At 39.1% G+C, this 26,922-nt stretch overlaps 2 protein-coding genes across 2 annotated transcripts; one reads left to right on the top strand and one right to left on the bottom strand.

The window, feature by feature from the left end:
* The first annotated feature begins 4,636 nt into the window (after positions 1-4,636).
* On the top strand, positions 4,637-11,234 carry LOC310740571 (GTPase KRas). The gene is made up of 5 exons (XM_083567447.1): positions 4,637-4,949; positions 5,563-5,674; positions 8,611-8,789; positions 9,221-9,380; positions 10,341-11,234. Exons 2-5 carry the CDS (start codon positions 5,564-5,566, stop codon positions 10,452-10,454), a joined length of 564 nt encoding a protein of 187 aa, XP_083423573.1. The 5' UTR covers positions 4,637-4,949; position 5,563; the 3' UTR covers positions 10,455-11,234.
* A 392-nt stretch (positions 11,235-11,626) lies between these two features.
* On the bottom strand, positions 11,627-25,605 carry pold1 (polymerase (DNA directed), delta 1, catalytic subunit). The gene is made up of 27 exons (XM_083567324.1): positions 25,439-25,605; positions 24,311-24,507; positions 24,121-24,234; positions 23,724-23,864; positions 23,493-23,618; positions 23,232-23,400; positions 23,004-23,118; positions 22,393-22,522; positions 22,102-22,268; positions 21,191-21,295; positions 20,942-21,082; positions 20,731-20,841; positions 20,397-20,588; positions 20,205-20,293; positions 18,995-19,111; positions 18,726-18,839; positions 17,645-17,792; positions 17,459-17,554; positions 17,242-17,379; positions 15,900-16,075; positions 15,664-15,816; positions 15,470-15,572; positions 15,254-15,386; positions 13,784-13,897; positions 13,631-13,683; positions 13,382-13,479; positions 11,627-11,831 (listed from the first exon to the last, which is right to left on the bottom strand). Exons 2-27 carry the CDS (start codon positions 24,495-24,497, stop codon positions 11,744-11,746), a joined length of 3,318 nt encoding a protein of 1,105 aa, XP_083423450.1. The 5' UTR covers positions 24,498-24,507; positions 25,439-25,605; the 3' UTR covers positions 11,627-11,743.
* Positions 25,606-26,922: the final 1,317 nt, after the last annotated feature.

Here is a 26,922-nt window from a genome sequence, read left to right as displayed (position 1 = left end):
TTTTATCATTTACATGAAGGGTGTCAATAATTTTGTGTGTGTGTGTGTGTGTGTGTGTGTGTGTGTGTGATTATTTAATTCAAAAAGCACTGAATTGTAATGTGAAGTACAGCATTGAGCAGAAACCTGCTAGACAATCTTCTAAATGTCTCATTTATTATTTACAGAGACACGTGAATTTTCACATACCATCTTGTGAAATTCTGTTTTCACACCTTAAGAAACACTCGAACTGTGGTTCAGTTGAAGCAGACACTCCAGTCAGGGAACAGAAAATGCAGTGTAAAGATAATCAACTCGGGCTCTGTTGTTTAAGATTTAATGTTTCTACTTTATGTTGTTGGGTTTTTCTAGTTCCTCTCATTGTTTTCCTACAATGCCGTGATTATGTCTGAAGAATAAACTAATTCTTAGGTCATCTTTTTTTTTCTCAATAGACATAAATAAACAGAATTGAATACAATTCTACATGTGAAATTTCCCTATGTGCAATAAAACTGCTAAATCAATTACGCATGAATTTAATTATTCCCATTTCTGTATCAGATTTTACTATTTATTCACTGCTAATTAGCATAATTAAGAAATAACGTTAATCATGAAGTAATAGTGCAGGTAAACCTATATTTTCAGTATTTACCATCTGGTGGTATTTACACTATGATTTATTTTCCTCTTGCTTACTTCTCACTTCTTTTTTTTCCACCTCTCTTTCCCTCTCTCTCTCTCTCTCTCTCTCTCTCTCTCTCTCTCTCTGTCCCACTGAGGGCATCTGCTCCACTCTAATCTTTGCCTAAAATCACCAAGATAATCCTTCTTCCCATCTGTCATGAGGATGGGAGATAGGAAAGTCCGACAATCATCTGCATTGGCCTGCGTTGCTGCTGACATCTTCTGGTAAAAGACTGTAAACTCTCTGTCACTCACTGCTTTATAATCAGGCCTATTTTAATGTGCACGAGTGACCAGGAATTCAGATCAGTTCGGTTTTGTTTGTATTTTAACAATGGACAAGGTTTGCAAAACAGTTTGACCTAAATCAATAGATTAGGTATATAAATTGAACATTAATCCCTAATGAGAGAGCCAGGGTGATAATGACAGTGAAGAAAAACTCCCTGAAACAATATTAGATATGAGAGGAAACAGATTAATAAAGGGACCTGTCCGAATCTGCGTGACAGCAAATGTCCATTCATTAGAATAAAGTTAATGTGTGTGCACGAAAGCAGAAGGCATTGAAATGCACACATTACGCATGCATTTGAAACCTGTTAATAATATAACATTACGTCTAGTTTACGTATACGGGCAGTAGTGAGTCATTTTAACCAGTGAGTCATGAAAGCCAGTGTTTCAGTTACAGTGCATTTATAATAAAATAATGCTAATACTTATTCTGAATGGAAATTTAGTGAAGGTAAACAATGAACTTTAAGTTTACCTCAGATACAAACTCCAGGTGGGTCAAGGAGGGTTTTTTCCTCATTTCTTTTATTTTTCATTTGTACAAATCAAAATGAACAATGGATGTGTGTTACGTGGCCATGCAAATGTTTCAACATGGATACTGTATGCTTATTCATCTTCAGTAACATTTTTTCTGTGTGGGATTGTGAGTGGAAGAAAACCAGAGAACCCAGGAGAAAACCGAGAGCTGTGAAGAACGTGCAAAACTCGTGCTGTGAAGTGGCCACATAGGCCACATGATATGGTTCAAATGTGTGTAGAATGTCCCAATACCTTCCAAGTTTCAGTTGTGTTGTAAATTTTTTTATAATAGCAATAAAAAATTTACCTTTCTATAAAATTAACCATTTATAGAGTTTTTTCAATAGTAAAATGTATTCAAAATTTATTTTTTATTTGCCTGCATACTTTTATAGAGGCTTATAATAAAAATTTATTCACCTTGGACATTTATTTAAACAGTTCTTATATATATATATATATATATATTTATTAAGTAGCAATTCAACACTGAACAACATAACCAATAAAAAATAAACAAATATATATATATATATATATATATATATATATATATATATATATATATATATATATATATATATATATATATATATATATATATATATATATAGCTGAGGTAGTTTATATATAGCCAGGAGATAGCCTTTTTTATCTTTTTCTATCTGGTACCATGTAAATACAAAGGCCAATTGTAAATGTATTACACAAACTTTTATAATACACAATACACTATTATAATACACAAACTTTTAAACACCATCCATTTGTCACATTAGTGGTGTTAACTCCAAAGAACATGGTGATTTTTCTTGCTTTCATTCTGCCATAGCAGAGCACAATATCACACACACCCACTCTTAATTGTTGTGAAAGTGTGTGTGTGTGTGTGTGTGTGTGTGTGTGTGTGTGTGTGAGATTTCACTCTTTTTTCAGCATGGTTGTGGGTGTCAAAATGTGGGGAAAAAGCCAAAGAAAGAATTTCCATCTTATACCATTAATTTCAGCATTGTTTCTTTTGTTATCCATCCATCCATCCATATCCATCCATCCATCCATCCATCCATCCATATCCATCCATCCATCCATCCATCCACTCTATCTATCTATCTATCTATCTATCTATCTATCTATCTATCTATCTATCTATCTATCTATCTATCTATCTATCTATCTATCTATCTATCTATCTATCTATCTATCTATCTATCTATCTAATCTATCTAATATTAGTATTAAAATCCTTTCTAAAAAAAAGATGTCAGCATCAGTCATACCTGATAGAAACCAGTCTAAACTCTTGACACTTGTGCTTTTTTTTTACGACAATTTTACGACAGGTTATGCATCGATTATCCAGGATCAGGCGTTCCACACGCTGAATATTCACAGGAATGACTGTGGTGGCTTGAAGTCTTCCGCAGATATCCAAGGGTTTTACACCCTCGTCCACAAGAAACTTCATCACCCCACATTGTTCTATGCACACACTAACACTTTTGTCTGCCACATTGATTAACGGTCTCTAGACTGGCCCACGACATGTGCACCGCCTATCGGTAATAGGACACACCAGCCACTTGCCACTGTGTTATACGACAACGCTAGCACCATTTTTATACCAGTAAAATAAAAAGTCCTGGTTTGACTTGAAGGCTCATTGTAATTTGAGGCTGAGTCCACTATTGAGATGCATTTCACTTTGCTTCGAAAGAAGATACTCAAAACCTTGTGTGGTTTTAATGTAGTTTACAATTCTGCATTCTGGTTAAAAAAAAGCAGAGGGATCAATGAAGGGTTTTATGTCTTCTTTTGAAGCTAGTGTGGAACAACCTGCAAGCTGAAAATGTTGCATGTTACATGAATATGTGCCAAAAATCCTTCAGAAATCTATTATTAGTGTTAACTATTACTTTTATTATTAATTATCGCTGGGAGTGATGAAATGAGAAATTAGAAATGAGTTTATTAGAGGGACAGCGCATATAGGATGTTTTGTAGACAAGATGAGGGAGAAGAGATTGAGATGGTTTGGACATGTGCAGATGAGGAACTTGGGGTATATCGGTAGGAGAATGCTGAGGATGGAGCCACCAGGTACGCGGAAAAGAGGAAGACCAAGGAGGAGGTTTATGGATGTGGTGAGGGAAGACATGCAGGTAGTTGGGTTGAAAGAAGCAGATGTAGAGGACAGGGGGGGTATGGAGACGAATGATCCGCTGTGGCGCCCCCTAATTGGAGAAGCCGAAAGAAGAAGAAATAGTCAAGTCATTTCAAGTCAAGTTTATTTCTATAGCGCTTTTCACAACAGGCATTGTCTCAAAGCAGCTTTACAGAATTTAAGGTGAACGATGTGTATTTATCCCTGATGAGCAGCCATGGCGACTGTGGCAAGGAAAAACTTCCTTAGATGTTATGAGGAAGAAACCTTGAGAGGAACCAGACTCAAAAGGGGAACCCATCCTCATTTGGGTGACATCAAGAGTGTAATCATACATCATTAAACAATACAGAACACTGGAGAGTGAGAACTAACATGAGCACTGAAGTGTAAAATTATGAGTTTCTACAGTCTTTTACAGTCATTTGTGGTTATAAAACTACTGAGCAACTCGTAAAATAGCTCAACATTTGCGATCATCATAGATCCAACTCCAGCTTCTCCATGCCAGAGCCTTGAAACACTCAAGGAGGTCCAGAAGAAGTGTTAATATAGATGTTTTTTTTCTAGCTGGGATGCAGCCGGGGTGTGCGCACATATATGGAGCACTATTGAGAAATGCGGCTCAGTCAATGAGATTTCAGAAAAGAAAAATATATTTAATATTACACTTTTTGTATTTATATTCTATAGCCTTATCAGCAGAGGGATGGCCCTGAAGAGTCTTGAAGGCCCTTTGCTCTCACGGTGAAGGGTGGAGAACCTCAGGCACGGCCCTAAAGACGTCAGTAACTTCATCACCATGTCCTTTTAACGTAAAACTCAAAGCTGATTGGCCTACAGTGACGCTATAACGTTAGGAAAAAACATTCCGCTCTTTGATTGGCTACGCCTCGTTCCCTATTTCCTTTCAGCCAATAGTGTATTAGCTTGTATTAAATAGCAACACCCTATTGGCTAGTTATGTTGATAGTCCCGCCCCTCCGCGCCCACAATGAAACAGGGAGAGTCTTTGCCAAGAAGTGCTAAATGTATGGAGATACGACCATAGTCTCGAATTTGACCCTAATAAATTAATCTTATATTAAAATACGAATAGTTTATTTTTATTCTCTACATTCGTCACGTACTTTTTCGGGGCGAATATAATTGATTTGATGTAAATGCGGATAGTTTTACTGTCGTAAAAGCGACCGTAATGCGGCTCAGCGGCTAATCCGTGCGACTCGTTTACATTCATTTGTTTGCACACGTCGATTTTAAAGCAAGAGGAATTCAAGTTATACACATTTTCAAGGTAAAAGGGATCTATTTCTTATTATTTGTAAACATTCCCAGCCAATGAGTTTGTGTAGTTTTGTTTTTCAGGTTAATTTGGCTGAAATGTTAAGCTGAAGCTAACTCCTTAGCCTGGTTAGCTAAGTTTAGTTGAAAGTCGGGGTTGATAACTTTTTGACAGTTATAACATTTCTTCTAACAGATCATATTAATTCACTATTACCTTTTTTTTTTACACGTTAGTATCGCTCACTTTTCCAGCAACACACATTCCGAGCTTTCGGCACTTTTTTTGAATCGCCAAGTAACTTCTCATCTCAAATAGTTTTATACTCCCTCTGTAGGTCCACTATATAGGGCGATATTAAACCACACTTCCGGTATTCATATAGTGCACTATATTACCTGTGGGAAGCCATTTTGAATCGAGCCAATAATGGATAAATATGATGGCTATTGAGTATGTAGTGGAAACTAAATCAGTTTTTATGGAAATTAATCAGTGATTATGGGTTTCTTTTCTTTTTTTTTTTACCCCTTTCTTTTATTTTTTTTTTTATTTTAATTAAAATTTTTAATAACATTTTTGTGAACTGGCCATGGTGGTTTATTATTTAATTTTTTTCTTCCAGAATGACTGAGTACAAGTTGGTGGTGGTAGGAGCAGGAGGTGTTGGGAAAAGTGCACTCACTATCCAGCTTATTCAGAATCACTTTGTGGATGAATATGACCCCACCATTGAGGTACACTTGTCTGTCTATCTGTCTGTCTGTCTGAGTAACACTATATGAAAACATTTGGTCCACTATGGCAACTGTGCAATGTATGTGTGCGTGTGTGTATATATATATGTGTGTATAATTATATTGTGTGTGTGTAAATATATATTAATTACACATATACCCACACACGTTTAAATAATCCTGATAATATTTTGTCAGGCTAGAGTTATGTAAAACCAACACACTTGAGCGGGAACCCGCCCAGTCATCCAGGCAATGATGCTGTTGAGTCATAGCATGTTGATTTATGACCTTTGTTATTGCTGAAATCATAATAGGAAATGTTTGGTTTATAGTTTGTTATGGAGTGAAGCCAACTCGATACACCAGACAGATTCACTTTCCTAATGTAAACTAAAATGTAATGTTAATGTAACGCTGGATGAAACCTCACTTGCATAGATTATTATTTACGTTAACTCTCCTTGTGCGAATATTTTCAGTCCGGTTTGCAGCCAAAGTGGAGCACATGTGGCTAAATTGTAAAAATTTCACACGGTTGTGTGCGTATTCGAAAAGCTTACTTTTCTTACAACATGTGATTGACTGTGATTGTCACATGATCCTGTTTTCAACAACTCCAAACTGGACTTTAAATTCAGGGGTTCTTAAGCTAGGGGTCTTTTGTTCAATTATTTTACCAATAAAACGTATCAAATGTTACTAACGTTGAAAACTTTTGTGCTCAAATTTGTACAAATGTTTCTGCGAGTTAATAGCATAAATATTTCAGACTGCATTTTCTACTAGCATAGGCGTTGTCATTTTATTAGGTTCTCAATGACAGAGTCTGGCTTAGAAAAGTGTGTTTACCAACTATAGATTTGAGCGTGACGGTAAATAATGTCGTGAACCAACAATGTCATGGCTCAGGGGTCAGAGAACATTCATTTTTGTTTGATGCCGCTTGGACTGAAAACCCTTTTGGGAACCGTTGATTTAACCGGCGGTTCTATTTGGTTGCTATATTTTGTTTCTATTTTGGTTGCTAAACCTGACCATTTTTCTGTATGGGATTCTTTTTTTAAAATTTGATAGTCAGGTATTGTTTTTTAAATGAGCAAATGCAGTGGCATGTGGAAAGTTACAGATGATACATTCCCTTTATATTTTAAACAAAGCAAAAGTTTGGGCACCCTGCATATTTAATATCTATTAGCAAGTATCACAGCTTGTAAACTTTTTTTTTTTTTTTTTGTAACAGCCAAGAGTTTTTCAGTTCTTGTTTGAGGGATTTTAACCCATTCTTCCTTACAACAGTCTTCCAGTTTTGTAAGATTTCTGGGCTGTCTTGTTCGCACTGCTCTTTTGAGGTCTATCCAGGGTAGGATAGGCCTCTTAAGGTAGTCTATCGTGGATTTCAAGGTGTGTTTAGGATCATTATCCATTTGTACTTCAGCTTTTTTACAGATGCTGTTTTGTTTGCTCCTGGAATTTATTCCGAAATGATTTGAATCCATTCTTCCCAATACCAATAAAACGTTTCCCATGCCATTGGCTGCAATACAACTCCAAAGCATGACTGATCGAACCCCATGCTTTACATATGGACTGGTGTGCTTTTCAACAAATTCTGTGCCCTCTGTTCTCCAAACATACCGTTGCTCATTGTGGCCAAATAGTTCTATTTGCAAAATTCAGACACGGAAATTTGTGGTATGGATGCAGGAGAGGTTTTCTTTCTGATGACTCTTTTATGAAGGCCATATCTTTCGTCACTGAACAGTTGAACAGTGTACCACAACTCCAGAGTTTACCGTCAAAATGGAAACCAAATCTTACGAGCAGTTCTCTGGTTTTTCTTGGTCTTTCAGACTTGATCTTGACCTCCACTGTTCCTGTTAACTGCCATTTCTTAATTACATTCCGAACTGAGGAAATCGGTACCTGAAAACACTTTGCTATCTTCTTATATAATTATAATTGATTAATTAAAATAATTGAAATAATTATTGATTTAGATAATTTAATTTAATTGATTACTTAATTACAAATTCATACCAGCAAACTAAAGGTCAAATCTGTGAGACAGTAGGACAGTGAATTTGCACATGTCCTTAAAATCGGTACATTTTTCTTGTTGGTATTGTTTTTTTTTTGTTTTGTTTTTTTACATTGTATTGAAAGTTTGAATGTTTGACAACATTCACTTATTAATTTTCATTATTTTAATTAATTTATTTTTTTACCTCCCTCACACCTCCCTTGTAACCTCCCCCAAGCATCTTATATGAATGAAGTTGTATTTAGATGAAAGTGCTGCATGTTACCGGTGTCTGTGTAAATTAGCTTTTTATTAGTGTCCTTGGAATGTAGTCTGAGGCTGAATGTAGTCCGTGTCAACAATATCGCTTTCCAAAGTTGCTCACCCACACCGAAAAGTCCGCAATCGCACACATGCCTCTGTACTACGCATGAGTAAAATGTAAGACAATGTCGTCCACTATCTTGGCTGAACTGGTCACATGACTAAAAAAAATGCAGTATTGTTTTCAAAAACCTCTACAAACATCGTTTTTCAAATCAATCCACTTTGGAGAGCTTTTTCAAACTGCTACGTTTTTGACGAGTAAAAACGCTGGCCAAAACCAAGAGGACATTTTTTTTTCCCCCAAACGTAATATACTGTACGTGTGTTATTGTTTGCCACACCTCCACCCCTGTATCTTACTCTGTACCATAACCTGCTGTTTAATCCAGAACAATGATCCAGATTCATAATAGAGACCTATAAGACTGTATAGTCGAGGTCTTGGCTCTGTGAATCCAACACACCCATATCTGATTCTCCTTCTACCATTTTGCTTTTAAGTAACGGCTAAACTCGCGACCTCAAAGAAAATATCATTTTTGATTGATTTCAGTCTCGGATGTCGTACTTTCTTTGCTCGATACAGGACTCGTACAGGAAGCAGGTGGTGATCGATGGTGAGACGTGTCTCCTGGACATCCTGGATACTGCAGGTCAGGAGGAATACAGCGCTATGAGGGATCAGTACATGAGGACTGGCGAAGGCTTCCTCTGTGTGTTTGCCATCAATAACATCAAGTCTTTCGAGGACGTGCATCTCTACAGGTATTATTTTCAGTCGGGCTGTGAAAATGTGCACGGACTTTCCCTTCACGTGAGCTGAAAGCTTCCTGCAGGTTTTATCAACACGCATTAAGTCTTATCTTCGATTATTTAAGCACGATCGTCATGGAAATCTCACAGAAGTAATCTTGTTGAGAAATTTACAGTCTAGAACTCAGATTTTTATTTTTTTTCCAGGTCAAAGTCATGCAGATCGTTAGGGTTTTATCGAGGTTACTTAAGCGTTATTTGTATATAAAATTGTCGTAGAAATGAAGCAATGAAAGTTGCTCAGCAATAACTAAGGGCAATTCTCACAACGTTTCACAACTTCCTGTTTTCTGAGAAGCAAAGTTGACGAGCAACGATTTTCTTTCTGCGCTCTGACATGCTGAAATGTTTTCATCTCATCCGTTTATTAAATGTGTGTGTAGAGAGCAGATAAACCGGGTGAAGGACAGCGACAATGTTCCGATGGTGTTGGTGGGAAACAAAAGCGATCTGAGTTCTCGCACAGTAGAGACCCGTCAAGCACAAGAGCTGGCTCGGGGATACGGCATCCCGTTCGTCGAGACGTCCGCTAAAACACGGCAGGTGGGTGAACGCCATTAATGCACACGGGGGAAGGGGGATTCGAAATCTACAAATAAAAAGAAGTTAAAGTTGCGTAACAAATTAGTAGTAGTTTCGTAACTGTAGCGGTTCACAAAATGCTCTCTTGGAAATCTAAGTCCGGCGAGTGCCGGTTGCTGTCTTGCTCATTGTTCAGCAACTTGATCCAAATCAATATGTTCAGTGTATCATGTTCAGAAAGTCAGACGAGACTGTGAGAGTTAATTAAGAACGTGTGAGCGATCGTGAACAAACGTTTTTACTTACAGGTACAACAGTAGTATAACGTGCAGAAATGTAAATAAATAAAGGATGAAATAAATGGCACACGGTTGCTTGGCATTGCTGTTGTCAATTTTAAAGGCAGAATCAAATCAGCACCGATATTTGTCATCACACGTTTGGTTAACGCCCTTATTTGAATACGTTTCCTCATTTCTATAGCAACAGCGACTAGGATATGTGGCAATCCACATAAAATGAAAAAAAAAATAGCTGAAATGGTGAAGTTAAGTATGAGAGGTTTATTTAGCATTTTTGGAAGAAGTCTTCAGTGACTGGTTTTTAGGCTGATTCATAGACCTTCTACAACATTGGAATGCTGACTGCACCCCAGGCCTCCTCACTTCACCTTCACCAGTACCTGACTTTATTCACACCCTTGTGGCTGAATGAGCACAAATCTATAAACACACTCCAAAATCTAGAGGAACATCTTTTCTGTGGAATAGGATGGTCACACATTTTATACCATCATTAATGCAGATGTTCAGGAATTGTTGGTACTAATCAGAATGCACGACAGCATGAAACTCACTTGTTTGAGGCACTGACATTTTGGAAATCTCGTAACAGAGTTAGCATCTGTTCAGTCCTACGCATGGACTCGGTTACGCAGGAACCTGGTAGATGATTTAACGGCGTTCGTTCTCTCCTCCGCAGGGTGTGGAGGAGGCTTTCTACTCTCTGGTTCGGGAGATCAGGAGATACAAGGAGACGAACCGCAGCAACAAGAAGAGCAAGAAACACCCACAGAGACGCTGCACTCTTTTATAGCAATACTTCTGCCCACTCTTGCACTACATTCCTGGAATAGCACTGTGCACATACATACACACACACCTGCACACACTGCTGTAGCATCTCAACCCTTCTTCCTCCACTCAGAGCCAATTTAGAGTAAAGTCCCAATCAGGAAGCCCAAACAGTGCCATGGCTGCTATATGCTCTTTGTTTTTTGTTTTTTTGGGTTTTTTTTTTTCCCCCCAATACGTTTGCAGTGGGGGGGTTGAAATGGTTTGCCAAATGCAGAGGTTCCTACTTGGGCTTTACATATTGTAAATCCTTATCGTTTATGTGGCATTGGACTTGTTTTATAGAACTTTTTATCCTGCCATATCCATATTTTGTAGCATTTGTGTACTCAAATCTCCAGTTCACCTTTTAACACCATGACTCAGTTAAAGGGTTTCAACAGAGCTAGTGCACTACCTGTAACCACTATGAAATTGTGCTTGCAAGGTTGCTATGCAGTTTCCACCACCATGACCACGAACAATGAGTTCAAGCTGCTCCTTATCTTTCTTTCTTGGTCTCCACACACTCTACTTCTCTCTGCCTCATTCTTAGGCTTTCTTTACTGCAAGCAAAGCTAAAGAGATGATTGTATTTTCTCATTTTCATCGTTACGAAGCAGGAAATACGGCCGGATACATTTATTTTGAATTTATCGAAGCCTGAAATCCTGTGATACCTGATGCATTCCTCTCGTCAGAACGAGGAGACCACCTTAGGAGTTGAATGGGATTTTGTTAATAAAAAGGGTTTTGGCTAAAACAGAGTCTCGTTTTTTTCTCTTCAACTTAATCATGTCTAAGTTTTACATGCACGTGGTATATAACTGGCAGGGCATGTGTGCTTCCAGTTTTTATAAAATTATTAAAAAAAAAAAAAAGGGTACATGGATTTTTTTCCAGTTCTTTCAGTATATACTAACTATCCACTTTATTGGGAAACACCTCTCTAGAAGTGTATGAAATATTCAAAAGCAGCCCATCAAGCATCAATAGCCCGTGTGAACGTTACCTGATTGGACCGCATAACCATACAGGTGTTCCTAATCATTTGGGCAGTGGATATTTGGTTCTTGTTCGTCTTGAACACAAACTTACATTTTTAAATTGAACTCAAATAATGGATCCTTTAGACATCTCCAGGAAAGAAGACAATTTTACAAAACGAAAACAATTTTATTAACTACTGTATTGATTGTGTACAAAAAAGTAAGTCACAGCTCTTTACAAACAGAGTAACAAATCCAGCAACAACTTGGAATTCCTGGGATCTCACCAACCGAAACGTGAGACAAGCTTCTCCTGATCCCCGAGGTCTTTCTGAACCTTTTTTCTCATGTAGAAGATGGGACAATCTCGACTAAAGAGAGAAGGCTGGAATTAATTAAGAACACAATCTGTAAGCACCAATAACATTGGCGATTTGTTGTTGACTGTAATAGTAAAGCCTACAAAAAAAAAAAAAACCCTGAAATGCTGATAAGGAAACAGCAGTTTTTAGCAGGAACCCAAGTAAAAATAGGAACTAATTTGCTTCACAAACGTTCCACAACCTTAAACTCCACGATTAAAAAGAAAAATCTGGTTCTTTGATTTAAAAAAGAAAACCAACACCCTGTGCAGTTTATTCAAAATGCTGTGGAAATAAAACATCATGACGAATTAAAATCACTCACTTCCTGATAGTTCAGTTGCGCATGTATCTATAAATGGCTCTAAAGACGTAATATTTTGCTGAATAATGATGTGTGTGCGGAAACAATCATAGAAATATTACATACAGCACATTACAGTTAGTGATGAAATTCCACCAGGGTTTTAATCAACTCTAAATTTGACTTGACACTTGATTGTGTATGCTGTAGTTCAGCGGCAGACAAGTTACACAGTGTCTTTGTATACTTTTGTACTTAATAGGAACATTTATAACTGTAATAAATCAGTACTTTAAAAAATTTCATTTATCATTTTTGTCACAAGACTCTTTGCTTAATCAAGTCATCGGTTTATGTGAAAAGACTGTTACTATCACACCAATCTATCAATATTATATTAATAGAATCAATAAATTAATATCAATAATATTCATTAATCAAACACTGATATCCAATAAATTAGACTTAAAAAATAAAATTAATTTAAATACGGCCACAGGTGTTGTGGCAGGTTCGAGTCTAGAGATTCTTTCATTATTTATTCCTCTGAAAATGTTCTGCTTGCTGTTGAACTGATGCTGAATCGGAGGTTGGTGATAAGTAGATTTCACCAAGTGCCAATCAAAACAGTTCAAAACAGAGCTTGTACTCTACACTGCTTGGTGGCTTGCTGTGTGTTTGACCAGTACAGAGCACTGGGATCTGTACTGTAGAGGTCGACCGATTAATCAGTTTTGCCACAAAAGGTTTTGGCAAAAATCTTATCAATAGTTTTTCCGGGTCGCATTATACAGTAGTGTGTAATCTAGTGTGGCCTCTAGAGGCGAATCACTGACACCATGTGCTGGTTTTTTAAAATTATCTATTTTGGATGTATGTTTTTATTAAGTGTTACTTTTTGTTTCAGTTTGAACGCATGTCTTGTATTTACCTCAATATTTATTAACATATTGAATATATGAATATTTATTTAAATTAGCACATTTTTATGATTTAGTACTGTACATTTTTTTAAATCAAGTTCAGTACAATTTTACATGGAGTGTTGGGTTTTTTTTTCTTTTCAATCCTGTATCCATTTTATAAAACTATCGATACAATTCACCATCAGTCGCCCTCTCTACTCTACTAAATGGTCCAGACTATGCCTGAGTGCATGCTGAGTGCTTGCATGCTGAGTTGGACTTGTGTTTATTAAATGTTAGGAAAATGTGTTAATTTCATACACTAGGCGTTTGTACACACACACACCTACCTGGTACACAGCACATCTTCATGCAGAGACCCTTGGCAGCGCTGACACTGAGTCCACAGGCGAGAGAATCTCTCCTCCAGGACCGACAGGTGAGCAATCTGAACACCACACATGTAATACATTAAAACATCAAAAGAAAGAATAGTCTAATCAGATAATTAAGCGTTTCTTTCAACATATTATTCAGCTATCCTCTGGAATTTAGCCCCCTGTCCCTACCACCATTATCCAATAAGCCTAATTACACACCTCTTTCTGATAAAGCTCAGACTCCTTCTTCTTACAGAAGTCACACACAGCAGCTACAAGAAGAGAAAAAATGCTCAGCTTCAGAAATCATAAATCACAATACATCAATCCTACACAAACCGTCTCACTCACACACACTCTATGGCTACCTACTGTCTGTTTTGAGAACCGCTTTGCAGCCGATGCATGTGCTACGTTTCTGCGCAAAGGCCATGAGGCCACCCACTCTAGAGGTCAGAACAGTCTTACAGCGTGTGTGATCTCCCTCTGAAACAAGAAAACACACAATTACACAATGGCACATGCTTCAGACCTTATTGTTCACCACTGTGATTGGCTCGGTTTTGCTTACATAGACCAATTCGAACAAATCTTTAGACGTGCAGGAAGTGAAATTTCCGTCATTCTTTCAGTGTAAACACACACTGTATCAGCATTATAATAAAACCTGACTAAAATTGCTGCACTAATTTGTGTTATTTTGGTTGTGTAACTATACACATTCATATAAAACCATTTTAGTACAAGACTTTCAATATGAAGAAAAAGTCCTTGTTTTACATGGAGACATTTATTAAATTTATTAAAGTAGGCTGAAATAAATAGCGGTTAAATAGAACATACATACACACACACACACACACATACACACATATATATATATATATATATATATAAAAATCTCTATTATTACCAAAATATCGTCTGAGGTAAATCTATTTAAATTTTTCCTTTTTTTGTTTTATTTAATCAATTTAATTTGTGCCTATTTATCAATATAATAAAGTACATTACATTAATTTAATTTATATTTAAACCAAGCAGGCATTTTATTCAAAACCATTCTAAAAAATTGGAAAATGTTCACAAATGTTATTAATATTAAACAATGTTAATAAAAAGAAAAACGAGGTACGTACTGAACCGTGAATATTATGTACTGTTACACTCAGCATTGTGTGTGTGTGTGTGTGTGTGTGTGTGTCAGATTTCTGTATATATACATTGTTTGTTTTGAGATTCGTAAATTATGAGCTAATTATTTAGTTTTAAAAAACTTTACGTTAAAAAAATATTACTGACTGATATGAGGCAGTAATTTGATGTCAAACTGGATTTTGTACTAAAACGGAATCTACTTTTTGGATGTTACATGGTAATGCAAATCGAAATTACGTCGTATGAAATTACGCTTACGTCACATTTCCCATTCCTCAGACAGTTTCTCAAAAGCATCTCAAATGAGAAATCTGGCTGCATTAATTGATCATATATTTTCCCTGAAATTTATCCCAAATCAACTGCTCACTATATGGAATCAAAGAACACTAGATCTGCTCATCAGGAAAACAGTGCCGTTAAAACACACAAGAACACACTCACACACACACTCACACACACACACACACACACACACACACACACTCACACACTCACACACTCACACACTCACACACTCACACACTCACACACTCACACACTCACACACACACTCACACACTCACACACTCACACACTCACACTCACACACACACACTCACACACACACACACACTCACACACACACACTCACACACTCACACACACACACTCACACACACACACTCACACACACACACTCACTGAGTAATACACTCTCAGCCTTGGTTTCTCCCAGTATAGGCTCAAAAATGCGCAGTAAAGGTTTAGAGAGCTGCTGCTCCAGGTAGTATTCGGTGTCAATAGGTATGTTGTTCTCCAGCACATATATAGGGTCCTGAACACACAGGTCAACAGGCTTTTAGTCAACAGCAGAAAAAATTATGTTAACATTTTGACACTCTTCGCCACCACAATCACCTCGGACTTCATGTACGCTGCTACTCCTTTGGCTGCCTTGATTATGACGTAAGGGACTCGATCGCCGAGATTCGGAGCGCTGCCTGCATCTCGCTTTCTCATCCTACACACACATACACACAAGAGTTAAAGCCTGTGCCCAAAATCAAGGCGAATTTACAACAATCAGAAGACACACACACACACACACACACCTCTCTGCGAGTTCCACGTGAGCTTGTTTGCCTGCGTACTCCTGCGCTGTGCGCGTCAACTCTTTGGTGATAACCAGCTGACTGATGTCTATGCGGTTACACAGCAGGTCTGAGATCACCTCTTTAGCATGGGCTACAGCTCCATCAGGATCTCTATGACACACACACATTTTTTTTTATTTTATCGTGGACATGGCAAATTCTTGAACAACACACTGTAGGTTCCATGCATGTACCTCTCGATGAGAGTTTTTTGAAGGCACATGTTGATGAGGTTGGCCACTAGGGGGCAGTTGTCTCGCCTCACGGTCTCTATTCCTTTACAGTCCATTTTGTCATGATGCTCGGAGCTGGAGGAGAAATACAAGCCTGCGTACCTCTTCTTATTGATAAGTAAATATGGATAATACACCTGAGAGAGAGAGAACAGAAAAAGATAAGAGAGACAGATTGGTTACTGGAAGGTCAGGGGTTCAAGCCCTGGTCTCACCAATCTGCCACACATTCAGGGTCCTTAACCCTCGGTGCTCCGGGGGCACAGTAACATTGCTGATCCTGTGCTCTGACCCTAGCTTCCTACATCAAATAATTTCCCTGTAAGATCAATAAAGTATTCCTTAAAAAAAAATGATGAGAAACATAGAGGTCAAAGAGCAGAGAAAGTTACAGAGACAAAGAGCAAGAGAAAAAACAGATTTGTTGACTTTGAGTGCAAAAGTTTGTTTACCCGTAGCACACAAAATAATTGTTAATTACCAAAAGTAACAAAAAGTAGAGGAAATCTTGGCCTGGTGGTTTACTGATAATGGTCAATTGACACTTTTTTAAAATGCATTTATTATTATTGAAGTTCAAAACGTACCCAAACATGCCAGGGGTATAAAAAAGAAACTAGATTTAGCGCGGTGTCACTGTGGCGACTCCGTACAGAAAAAAGATTTATAGTATAGTGCTTGAAATAATATTTGTATTTTGTTGTAAAGCTGACTTCCATTTTTACCACCATTTCGCAATATGGATACTTTTGCATTTTATGTAGGTCAGAGAAACAGTATCTGGATTCTCCAGCTGGTGGTGCTATTGCAGAGATATACACAGAGATAAACTTTTTTCCGGCTTCTCCCGTTAGGGGTCGCCACAGCGGATCCTCCGCACGTTTGATTTGGCACATGTTTTACGCTGGATGCCCTTCCTAACGCAACCCTCCCCATTTATCCGGGCTTGGGACCGGCACTGAGAGTGGCTGGGGATGGTTCCCTGACCGGGGATCGAACCCGGGTCGCAGCGGTGAGAGCGCTGCATCTTAACCACTACACCACCAGGGGACCTGCAGAGATATACACAGAGATACACAGAAAAAAAAATGCCAGTGCTTGTAAAAATTGCTTCTAAAGGCCACAAGAAGTGAAACTATCATCTTTGCAAACCTTTGCAGTGCCTCAGAAGCAGGAGATGATGAATCAGGGTTAAGTAACAGCTGTCCTCCTTTACCTCACAGCTGAAGAGCTGTTTGTTTATAAACCTGAACCCTGATCTAATAAGCACCCTGCAGTTACAAGTGCAACCATAACAATGTACCTTCTCAAACTCCAGCTTGATTGGTGGGACAAAGTGTGAGGACACCCACTCAGCCGCCTTCTTCCCTACGTCCATCGCCTCCTGCACGGTGTCCACTCCCAGTTTCACCATAACAGAGTCTGTGTCTCCATAGATCACCTAAACACACACAATTCTGAGTCAATGTTCACTGAGTGCTTGGTTCGCCCTCAAAAACCAGTGTGACCGAGTTCCTTACCTTGGCATCAGCGGTACATCCGTTAGCAACAGTGTATTTGGATTCCACAAGCTGCTTAGTTTGTTCGATCATCTGCCTGCCGAAGCCTGTAACACTCTGGGCGGGCACACGGGCACACACACACGGGTTTCAAGCAACATTCAATCATTGGAGGTTCCTGATCAGGTGCATAAGAGTGAGACATACCTGTGAGATCTCCAGACAGGGCAGTTTGCCCACCTGTGCACCAGTGAAACCGTACACAGAGTTTGCGCTGATCTTTAAAGCCAGCTGCCTGCCGTCCAACACCTGCTTTCTGAACGGGTCGGTCTCTTTCTTCAAATCGGACTTTGCCCTGAACACACAACCCAAACAGTGAACACTTACACTACTTAAGTCCTGGTTTAGTGGACTGTGTTTATCCATCCATTAATCCATCCTTTTGCCTATCTCACTATTCATCCATCCATCCTTGTGCCCATCTATCTATCAATCCATCCTTGTGCCCATCTGTTCCTCCACCCATCCATCCATCCATCCATCCTTCTGCCCATCTATCCATCCATTCATACATCCATCCATCCTTGTGCCCATCTGTCTATCTATCCTTCTGCCCATCTATCTATCTATCCTTCTGCCCATCTATCTATCTATCCTTCTGCCCATCTATCTATCTATCCTTCTGCCCATCTATCTATCACCATCCATCTATCCATCCATCCATGCTTCTGCCCATCCATCCATCCTTGTGCCTATCTGCCCATCCATCTATTCTTGTGCCCATCTGCCTATCTATCCATCTATTTATTTATCCTTGTGACCATCTATCCATCCTTTTGCCCATCTATCTATCATTATCCATCTATCCATCCATCCATGCTTCTGCCCATCCATCCATCCATCCTTGTGCTTATCTGCCAAGCCATCTATTCTTGTGCACATCTGCCTATCTATCCATCTATTTATTCATCCTTGTGACCATCTATCCATCATTCTATCTATCCTTTGGCCTATCCATCCATCTGACAAAATCTTCATTTGCATTCCCATAAATGCAACAGTAAAACACCATGTGATGTACATCACTCCCATCAAAAATCGATTTAGAAACCTATTATGTCATGTGCTGGCAATGGTGTACCCAGAAATTCATTTCAGACAGAAAACACTATTCCAAAACATAAAAATCCTGCTTATTCTCTTGATCTGCACGATTAAACATTGCATTCAGGTGAAAGCCAGAGAGCAGCGAGTGCTGGCGAGAAATAGGGTATAGGTTTGTTCTCACCTCTTACGAGCACTCAGGAGGTTCTCCAGGATCTCGGGGAGGAGGCCCTTCCTCACAGAGCTTTTGACAAAATAATCTCCTGTAGGTGTCTTAATGAAGTCGTCTGAAGAGAGACTGACAACACAGAATGCAGAGATTATTTAATAATACAGCATTCTACAACAAATCAATACTCAACCTATGATCATGACATTAACAAAGTGGCACTGGTGGTGGATGAATAGACAAAAAAAGTGTCTTGCACAAGCGCACACACACACATCCCTCACCCCAGTTTCTCTGCTTGGCCCTTCTGCAGAAGTGTTGTGTAACACAGGTTATGAGCCATCATAATTGATGGATACAGCGAGGAAAAATCCAGAGTGGTAATCGGTACACTGTAGTACCTGTACGTACACACACACACACACACACAATATACAGGGAGAAGCTTAAAAATCTATATACATTTGCTTTTTATTTATAGTCCTTCACATCACAGACAATACAAACAAAAATGCTACACAAACATTTCTTGAAAAGAAAATGAAAACCAAACTACTACTGAATTTAAGCACAAAAACTAAATAATGGTGTTGCAGTGCAACGATATCAACAATATAAATAGTTATTCAGTTACCACGTTAGCAAAAACTTATGCGGTTTTGCTTGTTAGATACGCAAAAAAAACAACAACACAATAGCACACATTTATACTTGTGTGTGTGTTTCAAATGTGAATAAATAAATGGAATAAATCAGTGTATAAACACAACACACACACACACACACACACACACACACACACACACACACACACACACACACACACACACACACACACACACACACACACACACACACACACACACGGGATTTCAAGATTCACCAAATAGCCTTTAGATGCGGGATAAAACAATGTGATGCATCGGTTTTAAAAAGTTGCCATTTGTATCCTGATGCATCGTTTTTAGCATAAAATTAACAATTTATTTAGATATAAATATTAGTATTTGCACAATACTTATTATTTAAAAAGGGACCTATAATTTGTGACCAATATTTGATATGGAGATTGATTTCTTCTCATTAAACTGTTTCTTAAATGCATTTTCTGTTACGTGACCGAGTCGTGTCCCGAGAGTCATGCAGAATACAGATTAACATGGCAGAGGTAGAGCTGCATCTGCCAGGAGACTAAATAGGAAAATCTTTTCTTTTCTGCACTATAAAGGCCTGTTTGTTAAAGGGTCATGCGTTAGAAGAAGTCACCTGATTGGCCGATTGGCTGAACCAAAGAAATTAAAGCAAACTCTCTGTACCGCACTGAATTGCTAAGGATAATTTTTTTTTCCATTGCATCGAATCGCATTGTGTTAAATCAACTCGAAATCGGATCTGAATGAGAGGGAATCCTATCGCATCAGTAGCTGCTTCATATTTATCTTTAATGTATCGTATCTTTGGCTGTGTGCGAGTCGCAGCTCGATGCAAACTCACCCCTTTTCTGGCTCTATGACTGTAGCTCCTGTATAATCCTCCCCACCTTCAGTCTTTACTACCGGCATCACCAAGTCCTGCTTCATGGCCTACAATCAGGAACAAACAATTCTGAATGTTTAACAGACCCCTGCGCCTTTGACTCAAGTATGCGAGATAATATGTGGTTTGGCTGTGTATCATTTTACACACCTGTCGTAGTAATTGTGACACGACTTTAATCTGCTGGCCTCGAGAAAGGAGGTAGGTCAGAGGCACACCTGTCACTCTGGCCATCTCCATGTAATTAATCACACACATCAGCTTTTGCAGCAGGCGCAGGGGCAAGTAGGCGTCTTTCAGACAGTAGACGGCTAGACGCCTCCTCGTCTGCTCATTTCCATTCTATGCACAGGGCAGGGGAGGAGATCGTCAGGCATTCATTTTGCTTTGTACAGCATTCAATACAAAATTGCATTGTTGAATTTTAGGAATGGTTTATGTTTAATAAAAAAATAACTTCTGTTCTGGTTTTCCTGCATCTGACCTGCAGATCTGTAATAATAGAGTGCTGAACGTCCTCTTTCTGCTCCTGAAGGAAGTGGAAACTGACGGCGTTGAGTGTGTACGAGCGCAGCTTATAGTCTCTCAACAGGACCTGCAACAGAACATGCGTCAGCTTACAAAAACAAAAATGATTGTGTCTTTTTTGTTAAAACATCCTTTGTGTGTTGTCTGTGTGCATTTTGTGCGTTCACCTGAAGAAGGTCAAACTGCACTCTGCCCTCCATGTTGACGGTTTTGTTTTCTCTGCGGCCCATTTGCTTGCTCTGGAAACTGGAGTCTTTAAGCACTGACCTGATGCCCCTCATACGGCCCAGATAGGGGAAATAATTCACCTGTACACAAACATGGAAGAAGGGAAAAAAAAAAAAAAACACACAAATGATGCAACTAGAATCTCAGTTTCCGAGTTAATCAGACCGCCAACAAATTCACCAGCACACCTTTAAAGCAGCGGCTCTGTTGAGCAGGTATGGCAGGTCAAAGTTCTGAATGTTATAGCCAGTGATGATGTCAGGATCCACCGTCCTCACAAACTCGGCCCAACTCTGAGAACAAAACAAACAAACCAGCAAGCTATGGATTAAATGAATGCACATAATTTGGAGATAAATGTACATTTTTTTAAGTACATAATACATTTCTAATTTAAGATCCCGCGGGAGAATAAAATCATCCGCAAAATGGTCATAAAAATTTTCGAAAATAAAGGTTCTCTATGTTACTGTACATATAGCGCTTCTTCGCGTATCTGTACTTTACTGAAGTATTTCCATTTGGGGAGACTTTTATTGTAACAAATATCGTACTTTTTACTCGACTACATTTTGCAAAATCAGTCGTTCCTTTTTTATTTATAATCGGATAAAAACTTAATTAAAACACGCAGCAATCCACCAATCAGTGTAGAGAGAACGCAACGTTTTTTACTTGTTTTGATTGCCGCTTGGTGGCATCTACAAATCACCAACATTAGTTCAACAGCAAGCAGAACATTTTAAAAGGAATAAATGATGGAACAAACTCAACACCAGTGGTCATATTTGCATATTTTTCTTTTTTTAAGTAGTTGGAAAAAAAAGAAGGTTTTGGCCTCATGATAATTTGAATAGATATCAATCAGTGTCCAATATCATTCTATTAATTGATGGATTTGCTGAGAGTAACAGTCTTTTTTTACATGAACCGAGTTGATCAAGCAAAGAATCTTTGATAAAAATGATATTAGGAACATTATAAGCCATTAAAAATCATAGTACTTTGGGTACATTTAAGGACAAATACATTTGTATATTTGGGCTACAAAATTCAGGTGTCCTGACTTTTGACCATATGTTGACCATATGTTGTATACCTGTAGTAGCTGCTTTTCTTGGGTGAAGCAGAGGATCTGTGAGCCCACTATACTAGAGCAGCTCTGTAAGGTAAAAACAGTACGGATAAAAGGCTCCTTCTCTCCCTGACGCTGCACCATGGAGGCGATCTGAATCACCGGGTCCACCTCAGCTTCCGGAAACACACCTAAACATACAAAACTGCATTGAGAGACCTGCCTAATGACAATAGAAAAGACAACATCGTGTGTGTGTGTGTGTGTGTGTGTGTGTGTGTGTGTGTGTGTGTGTGTGTGTGTCCAGCAATCGACCTTTTCTCCCTGCACACTCAATGTCAAAGCTGAGGACCCTGAGAGGAGCGATTCTCTGCCATTCCCCTTCCGCTGGGTGACTGATCAGGTCTGTCCATCCGATATCCACCTCATACTGACACAGAGACACCTGAGATGGAGAGATAGACAGGAAGAAAAAACAGAGACAAAGACAGAAAGAGAAAGAAAAACAAGACAAAGAATGATAAAAAAGACATTAAGTCACAGACAGAAAGAGGGGAAAATAGGTAGAGAGACAAAGACAGAAGACGACAAATAAGGAAGAGAGAGACAAAAGACAGACAGAGAAACAAATGGATAGACAAGAAAAACACAAGAGAAAAAGAAAGATAAAAGGAGACAGAGAGAAATTTATAGACAGAAGAAAGAAAAAGCAAAACAGAGAGAGACAGAATGTGAATGAAAAACAAGGTTGAACGTGGACAAAAAGAGGCAGAGAAGGGACAAAAACAGATAGAGAGAAATAAACGAAAAAAGAGTGGAATATAATATAATGAGGTGTTGGGTGTGAATGATGAAACGGAGATAAGTGAAGTAATAAAATAAAATGTATCGCCTTAATACGTTTTTATGTTCTGAGGGAACGTTACCTTGCCAGGTTCTCGAGAGTCGGTCTCCCCTACGCTCTTCTCCTCTCTTAGTTTGTACTTCCCTTTAGGCAACTCAATCCAGCAGCACCCCACTACACCAGCGTCCACCATGAACCTGACATCAAACACAGACCCGGAACATGAACCACACAAACCAACCAATCATAGCGCACTTATACTGCATTAATCCAAACACATGCACTGAGTCTTCACATCGCTGTGCCTCACCTGATCTCGAAGTCGATGTTGGCCTCGTACGCAGCGTAGGGTTGACTGGTGAAGTGAGCGAACTTAAAGCCTTGCTCCAGGAGACGTTTGGCCGGGGCGATCAGGCGTGGCATCGCCATGGTGATACGCAGGAAATCCAGTGAACGGTTGCCATGGTAACCGTACATACCTCAATGATGAAGAGACAGAGAGTAAATTAGAATAACCTCTCACACACACACACACACACACACACACACACACACTTAACACGAGACTTACTCTCTTTGCGTCTAACGTCCACCGCTAACACGGTGACAGAGATGTTGTCCTTGTTGGAGCGCATGTCCTTCAACACAGCAGAGTTCAGCTCCTTCTGAAACTCGACCAGGTGATCGTTAGTGAAGCCTGACACCCAAAAGTAAGGGAAGGAAAGACGATGAATGTTAACACATGAAATATTTCTGTTAGTGTTCGATCAAAGTGAGAAGAATGGAGCGATTATGGACTCACCAGCTGGAGCAGGAACATAGAAGTAAGGAGCGAAACCATGTATATGGCAGCAGACGCTGTTTCCAGCGTCGGTCACTCCGAACATTCGGACCACGGGAACCTTCCCCTGGGACTGTCCTGGCATCCCGGCCACAGCAGAACCTACATGCACACGAACAGTTCTTGAGTTCTTCAGTAACTTGATGGACCTTCAAGGTCTGTTCATATTCATGTGGAACCATCCTCACATGCACAAAATTGGTCTCCAAATGAATATAATCCATCCATATAAATACATACATGTGCTGATAAATTAAAAATAAGGTAAAATCGAACTATGACAAATCGACATGAAGGCAACACTCCAGAGTTTCTGGTTATGCTAATAGTTTGAACTCCTCCCACTTTTAAAACTTACCCAGATAATAGTCCAGGTCCACCTGCTGAAAGATTAGCGTGTCTTCATCAGGCTGAAGAGGCGCCGGGGCGGGACGCCGCCAGCGTGGGTTCAGATCCGCTGAAAACAAATCACCTGAGAAGAACAGAGAGAGTCAACTACATAGTCGTTGCACAAACATCTCAGTCTTGCAAACTTACACGACACTTACCCACTGGGATGACATCGTGCCCCGCCTGGCCTTCCCGGGATTCCATCTCCATCTCCATCTCATCGAACAGGGCAAGCTCTTCTTCAAAAAGCGATGGACTGTCCTCCCACTCAGAGCCCATTTTGCCTTTTTTGGCCTGAGATGCTCCGCCACCTGAAGGTCCTCCATTCCGTCGCTTGAACTCCATTCCTCAGAAGCTACAGAAAAACCAAAAGAACATGGGGCTGTTATCTGGTGCATTGCTTGCAAAAGTTTGTGGACACCAACACCACCTTTGGGTGGAACTGGAATGCCAACTGCACTTCAGACAATCTCCTCCTCCTATCAGTGGCTGATTTTAATAATACTTCAAAATCTGGTGGAAAGACTTCACAAGATCACGAGTCTCCAGACATTTTGGGATATAGATTCCCTATTAATTCTATAGTTGTGGAAAGGGGATCACATATGAGATGTTTTATGTTGTTTTTGCATGCAACAATGCAAACCAGGTCTCAGATACATATAATACATCAAAATAATTTCCGTCTCTGCACTTAAAGTGGTGATGAGTGGCATCTATGAACATTCCTGTGATGCCTGCAGATACAAATGACAACAGTAATGTAAAAGCAGTTCCCCCTGATTTGATCTAATGCACAAATCTAACTAAATTAAATGGTATTCATAACACACCTCTCTCTATACGGGGCTCTGTTTTCCACCTTGATTTAGATTTTGCACAAACAAAAATAATTTTTATATATAATACAATCAACTTTGCTGCATCTTTAGAATTGCTCGAAGATGTTAACTAACCGCATAGCCATCGATATTAGCATAGCGTGTTCCCGTTCTCCTACCCATATAACGCCAGGTCCCGCCTCCTGCACTGCGATTGGCCAAGATTTCACCATGAGCGCGAGAATGAACAATCTTAACCAATCAAAATGCCGGACCGAGTACGTTACTACCCAACCAAACTGGGAGTGACGGAAAACGGGTGGGATATATTTCTTTACAAGCAACATCAAAACATGCTAGCTTATAACATTTAATATGCAACACGCGAGGAAACTGAGCGATAGACAAAATTCAGTGTCGCATGGTAAAAAGAAATGAGCGAATAAATGATATTTAAGGAGATACCCTGTTTAGTCAGTGCGAGCCCACTGATCCGTTGTTGACCTGAAGCAATCTCCCGCCAGTTGGATTCACAGACCGAGTCGAGTTCCGTTTTCCCGGCAAAATTACGTAGGACCCCAGGCTGCACGCTGATTGGTTCAAATCCTGGAAGCGGTTGTTCTATGTGCGTCAGCGGCCTTGTTGGATGAGTGGGTTGAGAAACAAAAACAAGAGCGGACACACGGGTTTTATGCAGTCGATCAATCGACCGATCGAACGATTAATCAAACGATTAATCGTTAATTAAATCCATCAATTAACAATTCAATGAATCAATATCAATTCCAAATCTAAATTCGAGGAAAAATTAATTTGATGCCTTTATTGGTCACATTTTCATTACAGCAAAATAATTTCTTTACAAACCAGGAAGTTGTGCTTAGAGCACAAAGTCAGGTATGGAGTGGGGCCCAGGGCCTCCAGGGCCTTGCTCAAGAGCCTAACAGTCACAGCTGGGCAGTGCTGTGTTTTTACATACTCCGACCTTCTTATCAATAACCCAAAGCATTAATTGTTGAGCCACGGCTTCCAAAAGTACTGGAACCCTAACAGAAGGCACATTTTTGTACGTTTTAATCAATCAATATGAATTTTAAAATGCAAGGCTTAATTAATTTAATGCATTTAATTTTAACATATACCGTACAGTACAGTGGAATATTTTTCTTTGGATCTCCTAGCAAAGAGGGTTAAAGGTCCAAAGCTTGGAAGGATCAGATTTAACTCTTGAACTTCTGATCATTAGCACAGAGCCTTAACTGCTGAGCTACCACTTCCACAAAATACTGGAACCCCAAAAGTAGCCAAAAGGCAAAGCAGCACGTTTGTATGGGTTTTATGCAGTCAATCAATCAATTAATCAATATTAATTCTAAAATGCAAGGCTAAATTAATGCATTTATTTGTCAAATAAACATTACAGCACAGAGAAATTTATTCTTCATATATCCCACCATATCAGGATATATCAGCACAGGGTCAGCCATGATACAGTGCCCCTGGAGCAAAGATAGTTAAGGGCCTTACTCAAGGGCCCAACTGTGGCAGCTTGGCAGTACTGGGGCTTTAACCCCCTCCGACCTTCTAAACAGTAACCCAGAATCTTAACCGCTTATACATATATAAAATATTAGCAACTTATATGACTTTACAAGTGTCATTTTTAATAATCTAAAACAATAAAATACAATTTGTACATTAAAGTGATACCTCAGGAGTTTTTATATTTATATTTAGTGGGGTTTTTTTATTTGTACTTAAATAAAATGGAGTTTAATATATATCTACACAGTCCCTCATGCATAACTGTGTTACTGAAAGTCATTTTTGGCCATGCAGTATTGATAAGCAGTGTGTTTCGCATCTTTCAGTATCTCACAGCTTTGTTCCTCAATGCAACACACCTAAGAACATCGTAGGTTCTTCATTTAGTCCATTATAAAGCTAAA

Source organism: Silurus aristotelis, assembly GCF_946808225.1.
Source record: "Silurus aristotelis genome assembly, chromosome: 17".
Classification (NCBI taxonomy): domain Eukaryota; kingdom Metazoa; phylum Chordata; class Actinopteri; order Siluriformes; family Siluridae; genus Silurus; species Silurus aristotelis.
Note: the sequence above shows the minus strand (reverse complement) of the source record. Positions and strands in the feature narration are given on the sequence as shown.

Coding starts and splice junctions, on each gene's coding strand:
- pold1 (XM_083567324.1), bottom strand. CDS start 24,497: ATGGAGTTCAAGCGACGGAATGGAGGACCTTCAGGTGGCGGAGCATCT. Junction 17,555..17,644: donor CCTGTCTGGAGATCTCACAG/GTATGTCTCACT, acceptor GTGCCCGCCCAG/AGTGTTACAGGCTTCGGCAG. Junction 15,817..15,899: donor CAAAAAACTCTCATCGAGAG/GTACATGCATGG, acceptor TGTGTGTCATAG/AGATCCTGATGGAGCTGTAG.
- LOC310740571 (XM_083567447.1), top strand. CDS start 5,564: ATGACTGAGTACAAGTTGGTGGTGGTAGGAGCAGGAGGTGTTGGGAAA. Junction 5,675..8,610: donor AATATGACCCCACCATTGAG/GTACACTTGTCT, acceptor TGCTCGATACAG/GACTCGTACAGGAAGCAGGT. Junction 9,381..10,340: donor CGTCCGCTAAAACACGGCAG/GTGGGTGAACGC, acceptor TCTCCTCCGCAG/GGTGTGGAGGAGGCTTTCTA.